The following is a 19,639-nucleotide window of genomic DNA, read 5'->3' as shown; positions in this document are numbered from 1 at the left end:
GGAGTTCCTTGAGGGAGTTACATGTGCTGTGGATGAAGGGGAACCAGTGGATGTTAGATTTCCAGAAGGCATTTGATAAGGTGCCACATCAAAAGTTATTGCAAAAAGTAAAAGCTCATGGTGTAGTGAGTAACATATTGGCATGGATAGAAGATTGGCTAGCTACCAGGAAACAGAGAGTCGGCATAAATGGGTCATTTTCTGGTTGTCAAGATGTAACGAGTGATGTGCCACAGGGATCTGTGCTGGGGTCTCAACTTTTTACAATTTATTTAAATGACTTAGATGAAGAGACCGAAGGTATGGTTGCTAAATTTGCTGATGACACGATGATAGGTAGGAAAGTAGGTTGTGAGGAGAACATAAGGGGGCTAAAAGGGATATAGATAGGTTAAGTGAGTGGGCAAAAATCTGGCAGATGGAGTATGATGTGGGAAAATGTGAAGTTGTCCATTTTAGCAGAAAGAATAAAAAAGAAGCATATTATCTAAATGGTGAGAGATTGCGGAGCTCTGAGATGTAGAGGGATCTGGGTGTTCTAGTGCATGAATCACAAAAGGTTAGTATGCCGGCTCAGCATGGAATTAGGAAATCTAATAGAATGTTATCATTTATCGTGAGGGGCATTGAATACACAAGTAAGGAGGTTATGCTTCAGCTATACAGAGAATTGGTGAGACCACATCTGGAGTACTGTGTACAGTATTGGTCTGTATTTAAGGAAGAATGTAAATGTGTTGGAAACAGTTCAGAGAAGGTTTACTAGACTAATACCTGGAACGGGCGGGCTGTCTTATGAGGAAAGATTGGACAGGCTAGGGCTTGTATCTGCTGGAATTTAGAAGAGTAAGAGGTGACTTGATTGTAACATAAAGATCCTGAGGGGTCTTGACAGGGTGGATGTGGAAAGGATGTTTCCCTTTGTGGGAGAATCTAGAACCAAGGGTCACTGTTTAAAAATAAGGGGTTGCCCATTTAAGACAAAGATGAGGAGAAATTTTTCTCTCAGTGGGTCGTGAGTCTTTGGAACTCTCTTCCTCAAAAGACGGTGGAAGCAGAGTCTTTGAATATGTTTAAGGCAGAAGTAGATAGATTCTTGATAAGCAAGGGGGTGGGAGGTTATCGGGGGTAGGTGGTAATGTGGAGAAATCAGTTCAGCCATGAACTTATTGAATGGCGGAGCAGGCTCGAAGGGCTAAGTGGCCTACTCCTGATCCTAATTCGTATATTCATATGAAACAAAGCTGCCCAAGACATTGCTCCTCACAAAAGTTCAGTTAAGAGAAGCGCTGCTGGAGACCTGTTGTGGATATAGCCTCCTGAACTGTGCCCTCCCCCGCACCTCTCTTCTCCAAGCTTCTTGTGCTGTCACCTATCTTCTTTTCTACTCCCTACAAACTCCAGCTCCAAAGACAATCCTACCAGACCTCCCATGTCTGCAGTAAAACTGGTTTGAAGGCAACCAAAAACAATAAAACACCAGCAAAGTCTTCTCAGAAGTGAGAATTAAGTTTGCACAGCCAGAAAACAAGTCAAAAAGTGCCCAGATATTCAGCTTAAAGGACAAACCAGCATTTAATTTGCAAGTACTGCAATGATCCCTTTAAAATGCTTTGAAGGGCACTTCCTGATTGCTAGTGCTGTAAATTGAAGGGCAACTTTATTACATGGTGAGTCAGGTGCTGGGCCAGACCAATTTCATTAAAGTGTCCTATGTCAAGTGTCGAAACCTTATTTAAATAATTTATTCAATAGCCGGAATTTTACGCCACCCCAGCTAAAGGCCGGCAAGCCGACCCGAACCCAACGGGACCCGATGACATGTATCGAGTTCGGGTCGGGTTGGGTGGCACTTCCGGGTCTGGCATTTGGGCTTGGATCCAGTTGGGTCTGATCAGACATGCTCCATCACCACCTCCAATAAGTGGCTCCAACATTAATATACTTTTTGGACTAGAAAGGTTGTTTATTTACAGTTAATTTAAGCTTCTGAAGATAAGCAACAAAGTGAAAAACGGAAGGTAGGTTAACTGATGTGGGGCAGCGGGGGGACGAGAAACAGGCCGCCCGCCCCAGGACAATCAAGGCCCTTAAGTGGCCACTTGTCCAAGTTCACAGACCAGAAAGTTAATTCTGCTTCTCTCTCCACAGGTGCTGCCTGACCTGCTGAGTTACCCCAGCACTTTTCGTTTTGCTGCCACATACTTACCCTGTTGTGTCCCAGTGTCCTGTGAAGTTGCGATCCTATTCTTCCATTCAAATGTAACATTCCTTCTGGTAGGCGTGCTGCACCTGGGAGAATAATCTTAATTTTGCACATTCCAGGATGTGAGATTTAAATATACCAGAAAAGGTATTACAGAGGTGTACAGAGAACACACTGAGACAAATGGGAATGCATGGGTGTCACAGCAATGTACATATGTCTTTCACTAGATGTTTCTCACCAACATGTGTGCCCTTTTCTCTGTGGGAATGATGTGTGCCAGCATGTAGCGCCAATGTTACATTGCTTTGCATCGTTGGCCCTTCAGGAGAGCCAACATATGCAATAACATCATTGCCATGCCACCATTACTCTTGAGCGTCTCCAGGGGGCAGCACAGTGGCGCAGTGGTTAGCACCGCAGCCTCACAGCTCCAGTGACCCAGGTTCGATTCTGGGTACTGCCTGTGTGGAGTTTGCAAGTTCTCCCTGTGACTGTGTGGGTTTCTGCCGGGTGCTCTGGTTTCCTCCCACAGCCAAAGACTTGCAGGTTGATAGGTAAATTGGCCATTGAAAATTGCCCTAGGGTAGGTAGGTGGCAGGAGAATGGTGGGGACGTGGTAGGGAATATGGGATTAATGTAGGATTAGTATAAATGGGTGGTTGTTGGTCGGCACAGACTCAGTGGGCCGAAGGGCCTGTTTCAGTGCTGTATCTCTATCTCGATGACTATGACTATGCAGTGACATGGACATTGGCTCAGTCAGCTGCTGCCTCTAATGGTTTTCACAGGGATGCTGCAAATGTGGACTGGTGCACAGCAGGTGAGCGACGGTGATGTGTGGCTTGCAGAGCTCATGTCGGTTCTTATGGAGCAGACAGCCTTTGTCTGATAAGCCACTGTCGTACATCTCTAGTTCACTGTTAGCCCTGCGTGCAGAGCCTGGGTGCCATCTGCCTTCCCATGCGTCTTTCATGTGGGTCCTCAGCGTCCTCATATTCCGAGAGGGAATCCTATTGACATCTCCCCTCATCATGTCAGGCCTGGCCCCTATTGGGTGCGTAGTTGTGCAGAGCAGCAAAGAAAGGAGCTGGCCTTTTCGGCCCGTAGTACAGGGCATCACCGTATCCATGCAGGCATTGGAGGTGCTCTTTCAGCATGCCGATCTCCTGCTCAATGGTGACTCATGTAGCTCAGTGGCTGGCGTTATATCTCTCCTCTTCAGCAGTGGTGGGGTCTCTCACTGGTGTCAGGAGCCATGTCCGCAAGGGATAACCCTTGTCTCCAAGTAGCCACCCCTCAATCTGAGCCAGTTTATTGAGCAATGATGGCAGCTGGGACTGGCGCAGGTCCCAGGAATCATGGCAGCTGCCTGAGAAGTGGTTCAGATTTGCATGAAGCATCTGCGGTCATTTCATACCAGCTTCACCTAAATTGAGAGGGCTCCTTTAATGATGACGTCTGCAGGTGGTAGCCTAGTGGGAGGCCTGATGGCCACGAGTGCAGTCTATGAACTTTACAACCTATGGTTCTCTGGCAATGGTGCCGATACCGATGGCCCTCTGGGCCTGGCTGTGAGAGTCTGCCCTCCGGTACAGGGCATTGGTGACCTCCCTGATGCAGCGGTGCACTGCTGACTGTGTGACCCCACAAATGTCTCTGGTGGGCCCCTGAAAAGCTGCATAGGCGTCAAGCTTGAGAACCACTGCCACTATGAGGACCAAAGGCATAGGATGTCCATTGAAGTCCATGGGCTGCAGGACATCTTTGAGCAGGGCACAGAGACGTGTCACCACCCTCTCTACATGCGCAATCGCCTCTGACACTGGTGCTCTGACATCTGATGGCATGTCATGTGGAGCCTGTAGATGAATGGCAATCATAATGGTGAGCTCCCCTTGGAGACTGCTGCTCACAACCGGGGGACTCAATGTGGATTGCACCTGCCTGTTGATTTTGCCTCTGGCGCATACGGATCTTCAGGAGCAGAGGATCACACACTGTAGGATGAGCCATACCCATTTCCATGTGATAAATAAAGTTGAAACCCTTCATGTATTCGAAGGCTCCTAACAGGGCAGGGATTGGTGTTGACGAGTACATCAGCTGCTTTCATGGATCAATTATGTGGCTTGCCATGGCATGCCCATCTTGGCCAACACTGAGTGGCACAGCATGACCACATCAAGATTCTACCAGCTAAATCGATTGCCCCCAGTGTCCATATAGCCTTAATGCTCCTACCCTTTCTTGCATCCTCCCCACACTCAGGGTGACTAGTGCACCATTGCTCCTTCACAAATATGAATTAAAGCAGAGCATACACTGTTTACAGAGAGAAGGTACACTGTAGCTCCCTTCACGCCTGCAGAGCTGTCCCTCCAGTAATCCCAGACCCCCTCCCTCCTCCCTTTAAGAATGCAGAGTGAGACCCTTGAAAAGGAACTTACCTTCTGCCGCGAAACCTTCTACCTCTGAGGACCCGCCGACTTTTCAAATCGTGAGCGGGACGGCATGTGACGGCTACCCATTCAGCAAAAAATCTGGAGGTGTTCATGGAGAGGCGGCGGGCTGCATAATCTGCAGAGGTAAGTAATGTTTAACATATTGTAATTGAGGTGCCACTGCCATGCGGCGGGGGGTCCGCACCGAGGTGCCCCCTCTGCCAGTAATTTGTGACAGACCCTTTTTGACGGGCCTCTTCACACAGAATTTTACCAGCCCCCGCACAACAATCTGCGGTGTCGAGTGGCTGGTAAAATTCAGCCCTTAGGAGCTTATTTTGAACTGAAAAATGGGTGTGGCAACCCATGAAATTTTAGACCATTGTTTTGTGATTATAAGGATTTCCATATCATTATACCGTTATTTTGTATTTCAAAAACAGGACGTATACCTGGAGGGGAATAAAGCAAATAAATATAAAAGAAAGAAACAAGCAAATACATATGTCATTAAAGACATGGTTGTTTAGAGCTGTCGACTAGCCATGATGGCGGAACCTACAAGACTACACTTTGGGAAGACTAGCTGCTCAAGGGATCTGGACATCCTGCACTTAACACAGGAATAAATAAATACTTCTTTGATTCAAGAGAACTGGTAAAAAGAGCAGTGCTGCTGTTTTCAAAAGCTCTACAGAAAATGAAAAGGTAAAATCAGTGTCAACTGAGGGACAACTTGTAAAATGAATCAAATTAAAGATATTGTTTAAAATGAGAAACACAGGGACTGTAAAATTGCAGTCATGCAAAGGTTATTTTTAATTGTGAAATACCATTTATACATTTTAATTTTACATGTTATTGTGGTTTATGAAGAAGTAATGGTCATTCCCAACCATACAAAATTGTTTCCAAATGCACCAGTGATGTTTCTGTTTCCCACATTCTCCATTCTTTCATGGTGTTGAAGAGAAAAATACTGCTAATTAGTGTAGAAGTTAAGAGCATTTTATGCTAAGGATTTTTACCTAATGTGAAGCAGCTTGAAATTGTTCATTTTCTTTTGTTGTTGAGACCCTGAACAACTTTCAGAGAGAGCACCTACATCTTCCAACATCAAGGTTGCATTAGAACCAGGATCTCATCTGTGTTTTTAGTATAATCTGCCACCCAGTTTCTCAAAAGAAAACGGCTTTGAAGAAATGATTAATATTTTGGTAAACATGTTAAAAGTTCTGCAAGTCTCAGTGTCATGTAGCATTTTTTCTATGAGGTTGTTCTACCTTACTGTTCTGTATCTCCTGCTGTTGTTATGCTGAAGGAAACAAAATTACATTGTAATATCTTCAGATTTTCACAAATGTTGCTCGAAAAATAAAGTCCCTGATTCATTACAGAAATGTGTCTTTTTGAGTTCTCTTCTGTGTCAACTTGTACAAAAGAAGTACAGCCACCATGGAGATCACTCCAGTGACATCAGGAGTAAGATTGTGGGCAGAAACCCTTACATTATAATTCGATTTCTGATGAACACTAATAGCTATCATTGAATATGAATCAGGGCAGTAGATTAAGGGCAGCAATCTTCAGAGAAATACATATAGGAGTTACATATATGCAAACAAGCCATTCGGCCCAACTAGTTTACTCTCCATTCTAGAAAATAATCCCTATCATATTTACCCACCCTGTTGTCATATTCCTTTCTCCCCTTTTCCTTGATCCATTTATCCAATCTAATCTTGAATGTTGGAAATGTTTCTGCCTTACCCACTAACTCTGGAAGTGAATTCCTCAGCCTCTCAACTCACTGAGTAAAGAAGTTTTTCTTGCTCTCTCTTCTAAATCTCTTACATTTAATTTTGTATCTATGGCCCCCTGTTCAAGATTTCTCAGTTACTGGAGGCAGTCTGCCTTTATCTACTCTGTCCCATTCTTACACCATTTTAAATACTTTTATCATATTCCCCATAATCTGCATTATTCTAATTTAAAAAGGCCAAATGTTTTCAAGCTTTCCTGTGTTTTTGTATTTCCTTATATCAGGCAGCATCCTGGTGGTTCTGCTTTGTATCCTTTCAAAGCCTCAATATCTTTCCTATAGTGTGAAGCCCAATACTGAGCGCATTACTCTAACTGAGAATTTATTAGGATTTTATATTGGCTTATTAAACTGGTGTGAGTTTTATATTCAATACCTCTTGAGACCCCTCTTTTTTACAGCTTTATCAACCAGATGTGCTGTCTTTAATGTTCTGTGAACTTATACTTGCAAATAACATCCTTCCTTACAGAATCACAGAATTGTTATAGTGCATAGAAGGAAGCCATTCAGCCCATCGTGTCTGTACCGGCTCTCCGGAAGAGCAATTCACTCAGTTCCATTCCCCTGCCTTCTCCCCATAACCCTGCACATTCTTCCTTCTCATATAACAGTCTAATTCCCTTTTGAATACTTCAATTGAACCTGCCTTCACCACACTCTCATGTAGTGCAACCTTAACCACTCACTGTGTGAAAAAGTTATTCCTCATGTCACTTTTGCTTCTCTTATCAAATACTTTAAATATGTGCCCTCTTGTTCTCTATCCTTTCATGAGTGGGACCAGTTTTTCTCTCTCTCTACCTATCTTTCTCTCTATACTTTGTCCAGACAAATCACCTATTTAGCCAAGATTTTTGTCAGCTGTCCTAATATCTCCTTATGTGGCTTTTGTTTAATAATCTCGCTGGTGAATTGCCTTGGGATGTTTTGCTATGTTAAAGCTACTATATAAATGCAATTTGTTGTTGCTACTGTTGTTGTGAAATTAAGCAACACCTCCTTATCAATAGCCTGCTCATTGATGCTCAGTTTGGGTTCCACCAGAATCACTCAACTCCAAACCTCACCACAGGCTTGATTCAGACGTGAATGCAAGAAATGAATGCCAGAGGAGAGATGAGAGTAACTGCCTTCAATGTCAAAGCAGCATTTGACTGAGTATGGCACCAAGGAACCTTAGCAAAACTGAATTAATGAGTAATATAAGGAAATTTTTCAGTGGCTGGAGTCATACCAAACACAAAGGAATATGGTTTTGGTCATCAGATGCCAGTCATCACAGCCCTAGGATATCACTGTTAAGCTTCCTCAGAGCAGGAATGGAGCAGTTTGCTACTAATTTCATGGTGCTCAGTTTCATTCACATTTCCTCCAATAATAAAGAAATAAATACTTGCATTTATATAGCACTTTTCATGACCACTGAAGGTCTCAAAGCACTTTATAGCTAATTAATTACTTTTGGAATTTTAGTCACTGTCGTAATGTAGGAAAAGCGGCAGCCAATTTGTGCACAGCAAACTCCCAAAAAGAGCAATATGGCAATGACTAGATAATCTTGTTTTGTGATATTGATTGAGGGATAAACATTGGTGAGGACACCAGGGATAACTGCCCTGCTCTTCTTCAAAATGGTGCCATGTTATCTTTTACATTCACCCCAGCAGGCAGGTTTAATGTTTCATCCAAAAAACAGCACCTCTGACAGTACAGTAATCCCTCAATATTGTACTTACTCCCTCAGTACTACACTGCAGTGTGTACCTTGATTTTTGTACTCAAGTCCTGGAGTGGAATTTGAACTCCAAACCTTGTAAGAGATGAGAGTGCTACCAATCAGCCACAGCAAAGCAGCTTATGCCTCCCGAGATCAAGGCAACCATGCCTGGGTTGAAAAATAACAAGTATAGTTTGCATCACATAAGTGCCGGGTAATAATCACCTTAAGCAAGAAAAAGACAGATGCCTCCCTTGATCTTCAATGACACCACATCACCAAGCCATCATCATCAAATATGCCGTGGCCATTGACCAGAAGCTGAACTGGGCGGCTACAAAAGCAGGACAGAGACTGACCCATCTAAACCTTGCCAGTATCTACAAGGATCTAGACAGGCACGTGATAGAATACTCAGCACTCACCTGGATGTACACAGTGGCAACAACACTCAAGAAGATCAAAACCATCCAGGATAGAGAAGTTTGCTTGGTTGGTGCCCCTGCCCTTGGATTCAATATTCCTCCCTCCATGTGTGCTGTGGTTGCAATTTGGACAATCTACACAATGTAGTGCAACAACTCAACAAAGTTACTTTAACAGAACTTCATTCCCCCAGTAATATGTGCCCCTGAGAAAGACAACAACAGCAATGTTGTAGGATCAATATGATTTATGAAAATACAGATGTAACTTTAAAGTAAGTTATGGTATGAATCAGTTTAGGTTCCAACAACTAATATTTGAATATTTTGGTACCATTTTATGATTCTGCATTGTTTATTAACTTTGAGATTAAATGCTTTCCAGTATTCCAATGATGTCACCACTGGCAAATATAAGAAGCTCAGTGGGAATGAGGATATGTGTTTAAATAGCAATGATCACATCCATTAGAGAATAAAGGGGAAATTACAGCATGTCTGTTTTTTTTGGTAACTTCTTATAGGAGAAACTAGGTCCTGCTTCACCTCATTTATGACATGGTCACTGAGGGTAGATTTTCAACTTGCAGGGCTGGTAAACAGGCATTGTGGATCACTGGTCCCTAATAGAAATTGCCCAATTTTTATTGCTGTTGATTTCAATGTGGGTGTTATGACCAGGTGAGAAAGAGGTCCAGGGTTACCTTTCAGCCTTCACCTGGTCTTACTGTAACAGGGTTTTATTTTTAAACACATTTTTAGCTCCTCCTTGGTGAATCCTTGTTCGCCGCTTTCTAATCATAAGGCAAAGAACCCAGCACACACACATACAGGTTTTCTTAGGTTTAAAAAAGAAAGATTGAAATTTATTAAAACTTAAACTTAAACTCTAATTTGGTTGATGCCCACAGTTATACGACATGCCCGCGCTAGCGTATGCGATATACACATATAAATAGAGACACAAAGGAGCAAAAAAAAAAAGTGGAAAATTTTGAGGCAATATCTCAAAAGTTTTTGTTTTGGGTCTTCGAGCTCACTGTATAGTCCTCAATTGTAGATAGTTCTTGCTTTTCGTTGGGGCCCAGTATTCTTCTTAAACCTTGATCACTGTAGGAAACATTTCTCTCTTGGGTTTCATGTGTCTCCGGTTTGTTTTTGGAGTTCTGTGAGAAAGAGATGGAAGCAGACAGGAGAGAGGAGGTCTGCTTCAGTCCGGGAGCATTCAGCTTTCTGCCAGTTCAAACACTGTCTCTCCAATTTAAAACTCTCAGTTCAAACTCTGCAACAGCCAATTAACCATGTGACTAACTGGTCTGACCACATCTGTTTGTGGATTGAATTGGAGCAGGGAGTAGCTCCTTTGTCTACAAGCACTCTTGGTTAATATGCAAAAATATATTTCCAGCCAGGGGCCCGGCAACCCATTGTAACAGGCGTTCTATTCTTCGCAGCAACAATTTGAAATTTAATGTCCATGTGGTGAAATTAATATGCCTCATTCTTGGCAGGTGGGGGCCTACATGACAGTGGGCAATTTTGACTTTACACAATATTTTAAAATGGGTGATAGCATTTCAGCAGCCCATTTACATCTCTCACTATTTTTATGTCCATTGACTTAAATTATCAACCAACACAGTGGCGCAGTGGTTAGCACTGCAGCCTCACAGCTCCAGCAACCTGAGTACAGTCTGTGCGGAGTTTGCAAGATCTCTCTGTGAGCGCATGGGTTTCCTCCCACATGCCAAAGACTTGCGGGTTGGTAGGTAAATTGGCCATTGTAAATTGCCCCTAGTATAGGTAGGTGGTAGGAGAATGGTGGAGATGTGAGAGGGAAAATGGAATTAATGTAGGATTAGTATAAATGGGTGGTTGATGGTCAGTGTGGGCCTGTTCTGGTGCTGTATCTCTCTATGACGCATTTTACATGATTGCACAAAGTCAAAATTACCCAATGTCTCCCTGGAACATTTACCTCCTGCCGGCCAGCTACCTGCCTGACTTGGATATCCAGAGGCACCTGGGCATCTACGGGCTGATGGAAATCAGGTGATGGAAGGGCTACCAGGTCGGCACTCATATGTGTCTTGTGGATGCAAAGGTTAGAAGAGTGTCGTAGGTGAGAAAAGGAGCAGCACTCCTGCTCCTCTTGGTACAACAAAGGTAAGTTTGCCTTGAGGTTCCACGCTTCTTCGCTGATACGTTTTACTGGGTTCTCTGCTCAGTATGCCATTAAAATGCCGTCGGGGCCCTATGTACATGCATTAATGAGCTGAGTCAGGTGGGCACCACTGCCACTGGCAAAAGCAACACAGTTTAAATCAAGTGCTAGGAGGAAATGAAACAACAAATAGAGATTTTCATTTCCATTCTGTCCGCCAGGAATTGGGAGTTAAAATTTTGTTGAGGTATTTGGCAGTTATGTGCTTCAGTATTACTATAAATGCTCTCTCTGTTCCTTGCCCTTAAAACTCTGCCATTTTATTAATGCTGCCACCACCCCCACCAATTTGCCCAGCTTTCCCCCTTAACCCACTGCTGCAGCCCTTTGGTCTTTGGCTGCCCCATTGCATTTCCAGTCCTCCCAAAACAGTGTGCTGTCTATCAGCGCTCAAAACAGCTTATCATTTGAATATAAATGAGGACAGGCCTCTCACTGACGATACCAGGCAGGCATTACGATCACTCTGCCCTCCAGATGTACACTGAAAATCAAACGCAGAGTCATCAGTACAAAGATATGGGGAATATAGGGTCATTTTTCCTTGCCTTTTAGCCCAGACGATGTTCAGTAACCAGTTTATATTCGGCTGGATTTTTTCCTGAGGGCACGGGTCACGGCAGCAGCAGCAGAAGCAGCTGCCATTTCCCTCTGTTAGGTGGCCAGCCTCTGCAAGAATGCGTGAGCCATCCAATTAATGAGTGAGAGGCGCAGGAGATGTCCAATGAAGAAACATAAGGCGTAGGGCCGTTCAATCTTGGTCCTGAGGCAACAACATGGATGGCGAGATCAACGTCAGCTGCCTGAACAAAGGGCTGCTTTCCATTCCTGCTGTCTTGAATTGTGCTACTACTGCTGCCTTGAGCCATTCTGCTACTGCTGCTACACCCCTCAGTGAAGACTCAAAGAAACCAAAGAGCTCACCGAGGCAACACCAACAATGGCAGAAGGAAGACCCTGGATGACCCCACGGTTCAGCAATGCCTCCTGCAGGTTCTCCTCCAGGCTGCAAGGTCAAGGCCGGAGATTCTCTTCCCAAGGGATGGGAGGAGAAGAGGGCGCTGTCTGACCAAGCATGCCTGGATAGAAATTGCAGAGAAGGTCAGCAGCCACGGGGTCACCCACCCCCGAACAAGATCCTGTGCCACAAGCATGTCAATGACCTCACTCTTTTCCCATTGGGGCTTTTCTTTTATTCTTTTATTGAATGTGGGCTTTGCTGGCTAGGCCAGCATTTATTGCCCATCCCTAATTGTCCTTGAAAAGGTATGTGGTAATGTGAGAGGGTTCGCTTGGTGCTGAGGGAGTGACACCCAGCCAGTGGCAAGGGGGCAAGGCAGCAGCATACCCTGTCAGAGATATGGCTGCCTTTCAGTGAGAGGCTCCCATCTGCCATTGCTGACTCACAAAGTTACACAAGAGTGGCTATATGCCGATGACATTCATGTGCCCCCTTCATGGACCACTGGGCCCCCACCAGAATAGGCGTAGTTCTTATCTCTGTGAGAAATCAACAGGCTTCCTTTTTGTACTTACAGGAAAAGATGACACATGACACTAAAAAGAGGGCCAAGACTGGTGGAAAGGTGCTGTACCTCCACATCCTCATCCCCATGGAGGAGGAGGACTTGGAGTTGGCAGGCCATCAGGGTGGCCGGACAATTGCTGATATTGAGACAGGAGTGCCAAGCCAAGAGGGTGAGTTAACGTGTGCAGGTACAAAAGGGTGCAATTGGCACACAGAAGGCATAGTCCCCATGTGACCATTGCTGGACACATGGAGCTTCACATTAAACATGATTAGGATGAGGAAATGGAACCCTTAACCTTTACATGTTCTATGTTCTATGTTCTATGTTTACATGTTTATGGTCTTTTTTTATTCTTTCATGGGATGTGGGCGTCACTGGCTAATTGCCCTTGAGAGAGTAGTAGTGAGCCGCTGCAGTCCATGTGGGGTAGGTACACAAACAGTGCTGTTAGGGAGGGAGTCCCAGGTCTTTGACCCAGCGACAGTGAAGGAACGGCAATATAGTTCCAGTCAGGATGGTCGGTGACTTGGAGGGGAACTTGCAGGTGGTGGTGTTCCCATGCATTTTCTGTCCTTGTCCTTCTAGTTAATAGTGGTCGCAGGTTTGGAAGCTGCTGTTGAAGGAGGCTTAGCAAGTTGCTGCAGTGCACCTTATATAGGGTACACACTGCTGCCACTGTGCGCCAGTGGTGGAGGGAACGAATGTTGAAGGTGGTGGATGGGGTGCCAATCAGGCAGGCTGCTTTGTCCTGGATGGTGTTGAGCTTCTTGAGTGTTGTTGGAACTGTACCCATTCAGGCAATTGGAGAGTATTCCATCACACTCCCGATTTGTGTCTTGTAGATGGTGGACAGGCTTTGGGGAGTCAGGAGGTGAGTTACTCACTGCAGAATTCCCAGCCTCTAAATTGCTATTGTAGCCACAGTATCTATATAGAGTCATAGAGAGATACAGCACCAAAACAGGCCCTTTGGCCCACCGAGTTTGTACCAACCATCAACCACCCATTTATACTAATCCTACCTTAATCCCATATTCCCTACCACATCCCCACAATTCTCCTACCACCTACCTACACTAGGGGCAATTTACAATAGCCAATTTACTTATCAACCTGCAAGTCTTTGGCTGTGGAAGGAAACCAGAGCACGTGGTAGAAAGCCACATGGTCACAGGGAGAACTTACAAACTCCGCACAGACAGTACCCAGAATTGAACCCAGGTCGCTGGAACTGTGAGGTTGCAGTGCTAACCACTGCGTCACTGTGCCTACTATGGCTATTCTAGTTCAGTTTCTGGGCAATGACAACCCTCAGGATGATGATGATGGGGGATTCAGCAACGGTAATGCCACTGAATGTCAAGAGGGGGATGGTTAGATTCTCTCTTGTTGGAGATGGTCATTGCCTGGCACTTGTGTGGCATGAATGTTACTTGTCACTTATAAGCTCAAGCCTGAATGTTGTCCAGGGTTTGATGCACATGGACGTGGACTGCTTCAGTATCTGAGGAGTTGCGATTGGTGCTGAAGACGATGCAACCATCAGTGACCATCCCCACTTCTGACCTTATGATGGAGGAAAGGTCATTGATGAAGCAGCTGAAGATGTTTGCGCCTAGGACCCTACCCTGAGGAACTCCTGCAGTGATGTCTTAGATATTTGGCCATCAACAACCACAACCATCTTCCTTTGTGCTAGTTATAACTCCAACCAATGGCGAGTTTCCCCCCTGATTCCCATTGACTTCAATTTTGCTAGGGCTCCTTGACACCCGACTCAGTCAAATGCTGCCTTGATGTCAAGGGCACTCACTCTCACAATACTTGTGAAATTCAGCTCTTTTGTCCAAGTTTGGACCAAGGCTGTAATGAGGTCAGGAGCTCAGTGGCCCTGACAAAACCCAAACTGAGCATCAGTGAGCAAGCTATTTCTGGGTAAGTGCCGCTTGATAGCACTGTCGATGACAACTTCCATCACTTTACTGATGATTGAGTGTAGACTGATGGGGTGGTAATTGACCAGGTTGTATTTGTCCTGCTTTTTGTGGAGAAGACATACCTGGGCAATTTTCCACATTGTTGGGTAGATTTCAGTGTTGTTACTTTACTGGAACAGCTTGGCTTGAGGCACAGCTAGTTCTGGAGCAGAAGTCTTCAGTAATAGAGCCAGGAGTTGTCAGGGCCCATAGCCTTTGTAGTGTCCAGTGCCTTCAGCTGTTTCTCACATATCACATGGAGTGAATTGGTTTGGCTGAAGACTGCCATCTATGATGCTGAGGACCTCCAGGAGGAGGCTGAAATGGATCATCCACTTTTGGCTGAAGATGGTTGGAAAAGCTTCAGCCTTGTCTTTTGTATTGATTGGCTGGGCTCCCCCATCATTGAAGATGGGGATATTTGTGGAGCCTCCTCCTCCACTTGTTTAATTTGCCACCACCATACACAACTGATGTGGCAGGTTTGCAGGGCTTTGATCTAATCCCTAGGTTGTGGAATCAATTGGCTCTGCCTATCACATGCTGCTTGCACTGTTTAACTTCACCAGGTTTGGCAGCTCATTTTTACGTATGTCTGCAATGTTCACAGAATCACAGAATAATACAGCACAGAAGAGGCCCATGTTCTGCCATGTTCTCCTGCACTTCTCATTGAACTAGGGTTGATCCCCCAGCTTGACAGTAATGATAGAGTATGTCAGCGTCCCATGCACTTTAGGGTCAAGCCGAGATCAGAAGGTGTCGAGAGACCGGGGGACAGTCGACCACCTCTGAGGAGGAGGAGGGATTCTCAGAGGGTGTCCAATCACATCATCCACCAATGCAGGAACCCTCACTTTGGTGGTTATGCATTCGTGATTAGATTCAGGGTCACGCGCTGAAGAGAACATCACAGACACGTTCGAACAGCTGGCGGAGACTTTGACAGTCGAGGCTGACAGTCAGAGGACTGTGGGAGGTCAGGCCCACGTTGAACCCAAGGATGATGACGTACCTTTGGAGTCAGCCATGACATGCCACCTGCAGCAGCTGCGGTGAGAGGTGATGGAACATCTGGCGGAGCTTCCAGAGACTACGCACACCCATGCACAGATGATGGAGGAGTCCATCCAGGCCAAGAGTGCTGCCATGTCTCAGATGGGTGTGCACTTGACTTCCTCCATTGAGACCCTCATGGAGAGCCTGATCCAGCAGACCAACCGAGTGGATGCCGGAGATGCATGTAGATCTGCATACCATCACTTTGCTGAATGCAGCAGTGACAAGGTGAGTGGGGGACAAGGAGCCTAGATACTCCACCAGGTTCTTGACCTTCTCAGGCAATCAGGGAGGTACAAGTGTGCCTTGCAGAGGAGAAGGAGTGGCTGCCTTCCGCTTCTGGCGGCTCCTCTCAGGGTACTAATGGTTTTGACAGTGACTCCACAACGCCTCTGCAAGTGGCAACATCGCCTTAAAAAACCTCAACAACAGAGGAGGGTCCTGCACCTGTGCTGGAACCCTTCAGCATGTGAGGACCCTCCAGGCCTCAGGCAGCCAGAGGATGACCACCAGGGTCATCCCAAGCCACGGGGCAGCAAGGTCAGCTGCCTGCCTCCACCTCAGCTTCAGGCACAGGGGTCGCACCTCATAGCAGCGCTTGTAAGAGAGTTAAGAAGAGCCCCTAGCTGTGCTTGGGATTCATGAGTGATTACAATATCTAGGTGTTAAGTTTCCTTTCTGCTGTGTGCCTCAATAAATCTTTCACTCACTTTTCCTGCTTCTCATTCTAATTCTTGGTGCCCTGTGAGATCACATCTTCACCAATGCTCCCTCAGTGGGCTTGAAGCGATGGAGTAAAGCACATCCGTTCAGCTCCTCAACCTTGCCACTGTGCAAAGTCTACCTGGGTTATGGGCGATAGAGTGCAAAATGAAGGGGCGACAGCAGGACTAATTAAAGGTAAGGCTTTATTGCAGTCTTTCTGAAAGGGCGCAAGGGTCATAGGAAATGGCTATGTATCAAGCCTGCCTTGCACGTATCTTATTGCACATTGCCTGTGGTCCAAGGGGTTCCTCATCTTGCAGCGCCTGCTCAGCTGGCTCCTCCATGCCGGAAGACACATCATGATCAGTGATGTCCTCATTGCTCATCGGCTCTCCCATCCACCCCCTGCAGCATTAGGGAGATCCCACACTAGTCCCCAGTGGATTCTTGGAAAGAGTTGGAGACATAGTAGTTGAGAGCCATGGTGATCTTCAGGGCCACTGGCATTGGGTGCTCACCAAACCCCATGGGTCTTGCAGCACAGTGCAGAGATCAGTGATGGCCTCCCTGGAGAGCTGCAGTCTTCACTGACACCGCCGCTCGGACATTTCGAGAAAGTTCAGCCTTGGGCTAGTAGACTCTTTCCTGGGGATAGGTTCTTCAGCACGCTCATAGCTGTTGGTGCCTCTGCACCCTGCTGCGCCCTTCTGTGCTGTGCCTACCCAGAGCCAGGCCCTCTTGCTTGTCATGAGGTTGGTGATGTGCCCTTCCTCCTTCTGAGCTGCCCCTCCTCCTCAACAGGGATCACGAGGCCTGGGTGAATGAGGCCCATGGCAAGTGTCTCTCTCTGATTCCTATGCCTTCTACCAGGGTGGAACCTCCCCCCCCCCGCCCCACCATCCCCACCCCTGCACACACACACACACACACACACCCAAACCTGTCCCTGAGTCCTCAGGGCAACTGGCAGAGCCCCTATGTGATCCTGGCCACATGTCCCCACACCACCTGGCACCTTCACCCCCACCTCTGCCAACATCTGGTAGTTCCCTTTGTGCAGCACCCTTCCTGCCACTCCATGCTGGCTCCCTCAATTACTTCATTAGAGAGCTGGCATTATCCCCCGATTCCTTGTCATCCCCATTTCCTTGTCACCTTGTTTCACCAGCCGGCTCCAAAAAGAAAAAGAAAAAGTAGAAAGAATTTAAAAAAAAATCTCCAGCACTAATTAAATTCTGAAGGAATGAAACTCAACACTTGTAATGTTAAAAATGTTTGTGCCAGAGATGTTGTTTTGGAGTAATTATGACTTATCAGACCATTAAAAATTCACTTACACCTGAACGTACCAACCTTAACTTTTTATACTAAAATAAAAGCAAAATACTGCAGATGCTGGAAATCTGAAATAAAAACAGAAAGTGCTGGATAAACTCAGCAGGTCTGGCAGCATCTGTGGAGAGAGAAGCAGAGTTAACAAATCAGGTCAGTGACCCTGAAACGTTAACTCTGCTTCTCTCTCCACAGATGCTGCCGGACCTGCTGAGTATTTCCAGCACTTTCTGTTTTTATTTAACTTTTTATACTTTGTTTAGTAAATAAATACATCAACTTCATGCACTTACATGGATTTCAATGTTGAGTCTATTGGCGAGGTACTATTATAGGGAAGCCTGTGGAGGAAAAGGGTAACTCAGACCACTATTTTTGCATTTCTGCATTCAGCTGCACATGTGCAGATTCTGGAAGCTGCTATCCATTTTACTCTACAATAACAATGAGCGCTAATATGAACATACAAACATACAAAACTATGAGGGGCATAAATAAGGTAGATAGGAAGAAACTTTTTCTCTTAGTGGAGGGGTCAATAACCAGGGGCATAGATTTAAAGTAAGGGGCAGGAGGTTTAGAGGGGATTTGAGGAAGAACATATTCACCCAGAGAGTGGTTAGAATCTGGAACATACTGCCTGAAGGGGTGGTAGAGGCAGGAACCCTCACAACATTTAAGAAGTATTTCAGATGAGCACTTGAAACACCATAGCATACAAGGGTACAGGCCAAGTGCTGGAAAATGGGATTAGAATAGATAGGTGATTGATGGCCGGCACGGACACGATGGGCCGAAAAGCCTGTTTCTGTGCTGTATAACTCTATATGAATTAGGGGCAGAAGTAGGCCATTTGGCCCCTCAAGCCTGCTCCACCATTCAATAAGATCATGGCTGATATGTGTGTCTCGAATTCCACACTCACATCTACCCCCGATAACCTTTGATTCCCTTGCCTAACAAGAATCTATCTACCCCCGCCTTAAAAATATTCAATGACCCCACCTCCATCACCTTCTGAGGCAGAGAGTTCCAAAGTCGCACAACCCTCTGAGAGAAAAAAATTCTCTGCATCTCTGTCCTAAAAGGGCAACCCGTAATTTTAAAACAGTGCCCCCTAGTTCTGGACTCACCCACAAGAGGAAACATCCTTTCCACATTCACCTTGTCAAGACCGTTCAAGATCTTATGTACTTCAGTCAAATCTTCCCTCACCCTTCTAAACTCCAGTGAAAACAAGCCCAGTCTGTCCAACCTTTCCTCATAAGACAACCCGCTCATTCCAGGTATCAATCTAGTAAACATCCTCTGAACCGCCTTCAACCCATCACATCCTTCCTTAAATAAGGAGACCAAAACTGCGCACAGTATTAGAGATGTGGTCTCACCAATGTCCTGCATAACTGAATCATAACATCCTTACTTTTATTTTCTATTCCTCTCCTAATAAAGGATAGCATTCCATTAGCCTTCTTTATTACTTGCTGTAAAGCTACTAAGTATCATCACCTCATTCCATGACAATATGAAAGGCACAATTCAACATGGTGGCTCCTCATCAGAGCCCTTTCCTATCCTGAGTGGTGTGAAACAGGGCTGTGTTCTCGCACCCACACTTTTTGGGATTTTCTTCTCCCTGCTGCTTTCACATGCGTTCAAATCCTCTGAAGAAGGAATTTTCCTCCACACAAGATCAGGGGGCAGGTTGTTCAACCTTGCCCGTCTAAGAGCGAAGTCCAAAGTACGGAAAGTCCTCATCAGAGAACTCCTCTTTGCTGACGATGCTGCTTTAACATCTCACACTGAAGAATGCCTGCAGAGTCTCATCGACAGGTTTGCGTCTGCCTGCAATGAATTTGGCCTAACCATCAGCCTCAAGAAAACGAACATCATGGGGCAGGATGTCAGAAATGCTCCATCCATCAATATTGGCGACCACGCTCTGGAAGTGGTTCAAGAGTTCACCTACCTAGGCTCAACTATCACCAGTAACCTGTCTCTAGATGCAGAAATCAACAAGCGCATGGGTAAGGCTTCCACTGCTATGTTCAGACTGGCCAAGAGAGTGTGGGAAAATGGCGCACTGACACGGAACACAAAAGTCCGAGTGTATCAGGCCTGTGTCCTCAGTACCTTGCTCTACGGCAGCGAGGCCTGGACAACGTATGCCAGCCAAGAGCGACGTCTCAATTCA

General features: G+C 45.7%; 1 protein-coding gene across 5 annotated transcripts in view; it reads left to right on the top strand.

Moving 5' to 3' along the window:
* The window catches only part of LOC137383218 (uncharacterized), a 31,651-nt gene extending 25,619 nt beyond the window's left edge, over positions 1 to 6,032 (top strand). For 2 of the 5 annotated variants that reach the window (XR_010977375.1, XR_010977372.1), the window contains 2 exons: positions 2,152 to 2,277; positions 5,094 to 5,182. Coding sequence is in view for 1 of the 5 variants with exons in the window: in XM_068055751.1 (XP_067911852.1) it covers positions 5,094 to 5,193 (100 nt within the window). In the remaining 4 variants the exon portion in view is untranslated. Of the gene's footprint in view, positions 1 to 2,151; positions 2,354 to 5,093 lie in introns of those variants that run through there. The other 3 variants (XR_010977377.1, XR_010977379.1, XM_068055751.1) reach the window with 3 other exon arrangements.
* The last annotated feature ends 13,607 nt before the right edge of the window (positions 6,033 to 19,639 follow it).

Source organism: Heterodontus francisci, chromosome 1 (genome assembly GCF_036365525.1).
Source record: "Heterodontus francisci isolate sHetFra1 chromosome 1, sHetFra1.hap1, whole genome shotgun sequence".
Lineage (NCBI taxonomy): Eukaryota > Metazoa > Chordata > Chondrichthyes > Heterodontiformes > Heterodontidae > Heterodontus > Heterodontus francisci.
This window is presented reverse-complemented; position numbering and strand designations above follow the sequence as displayed.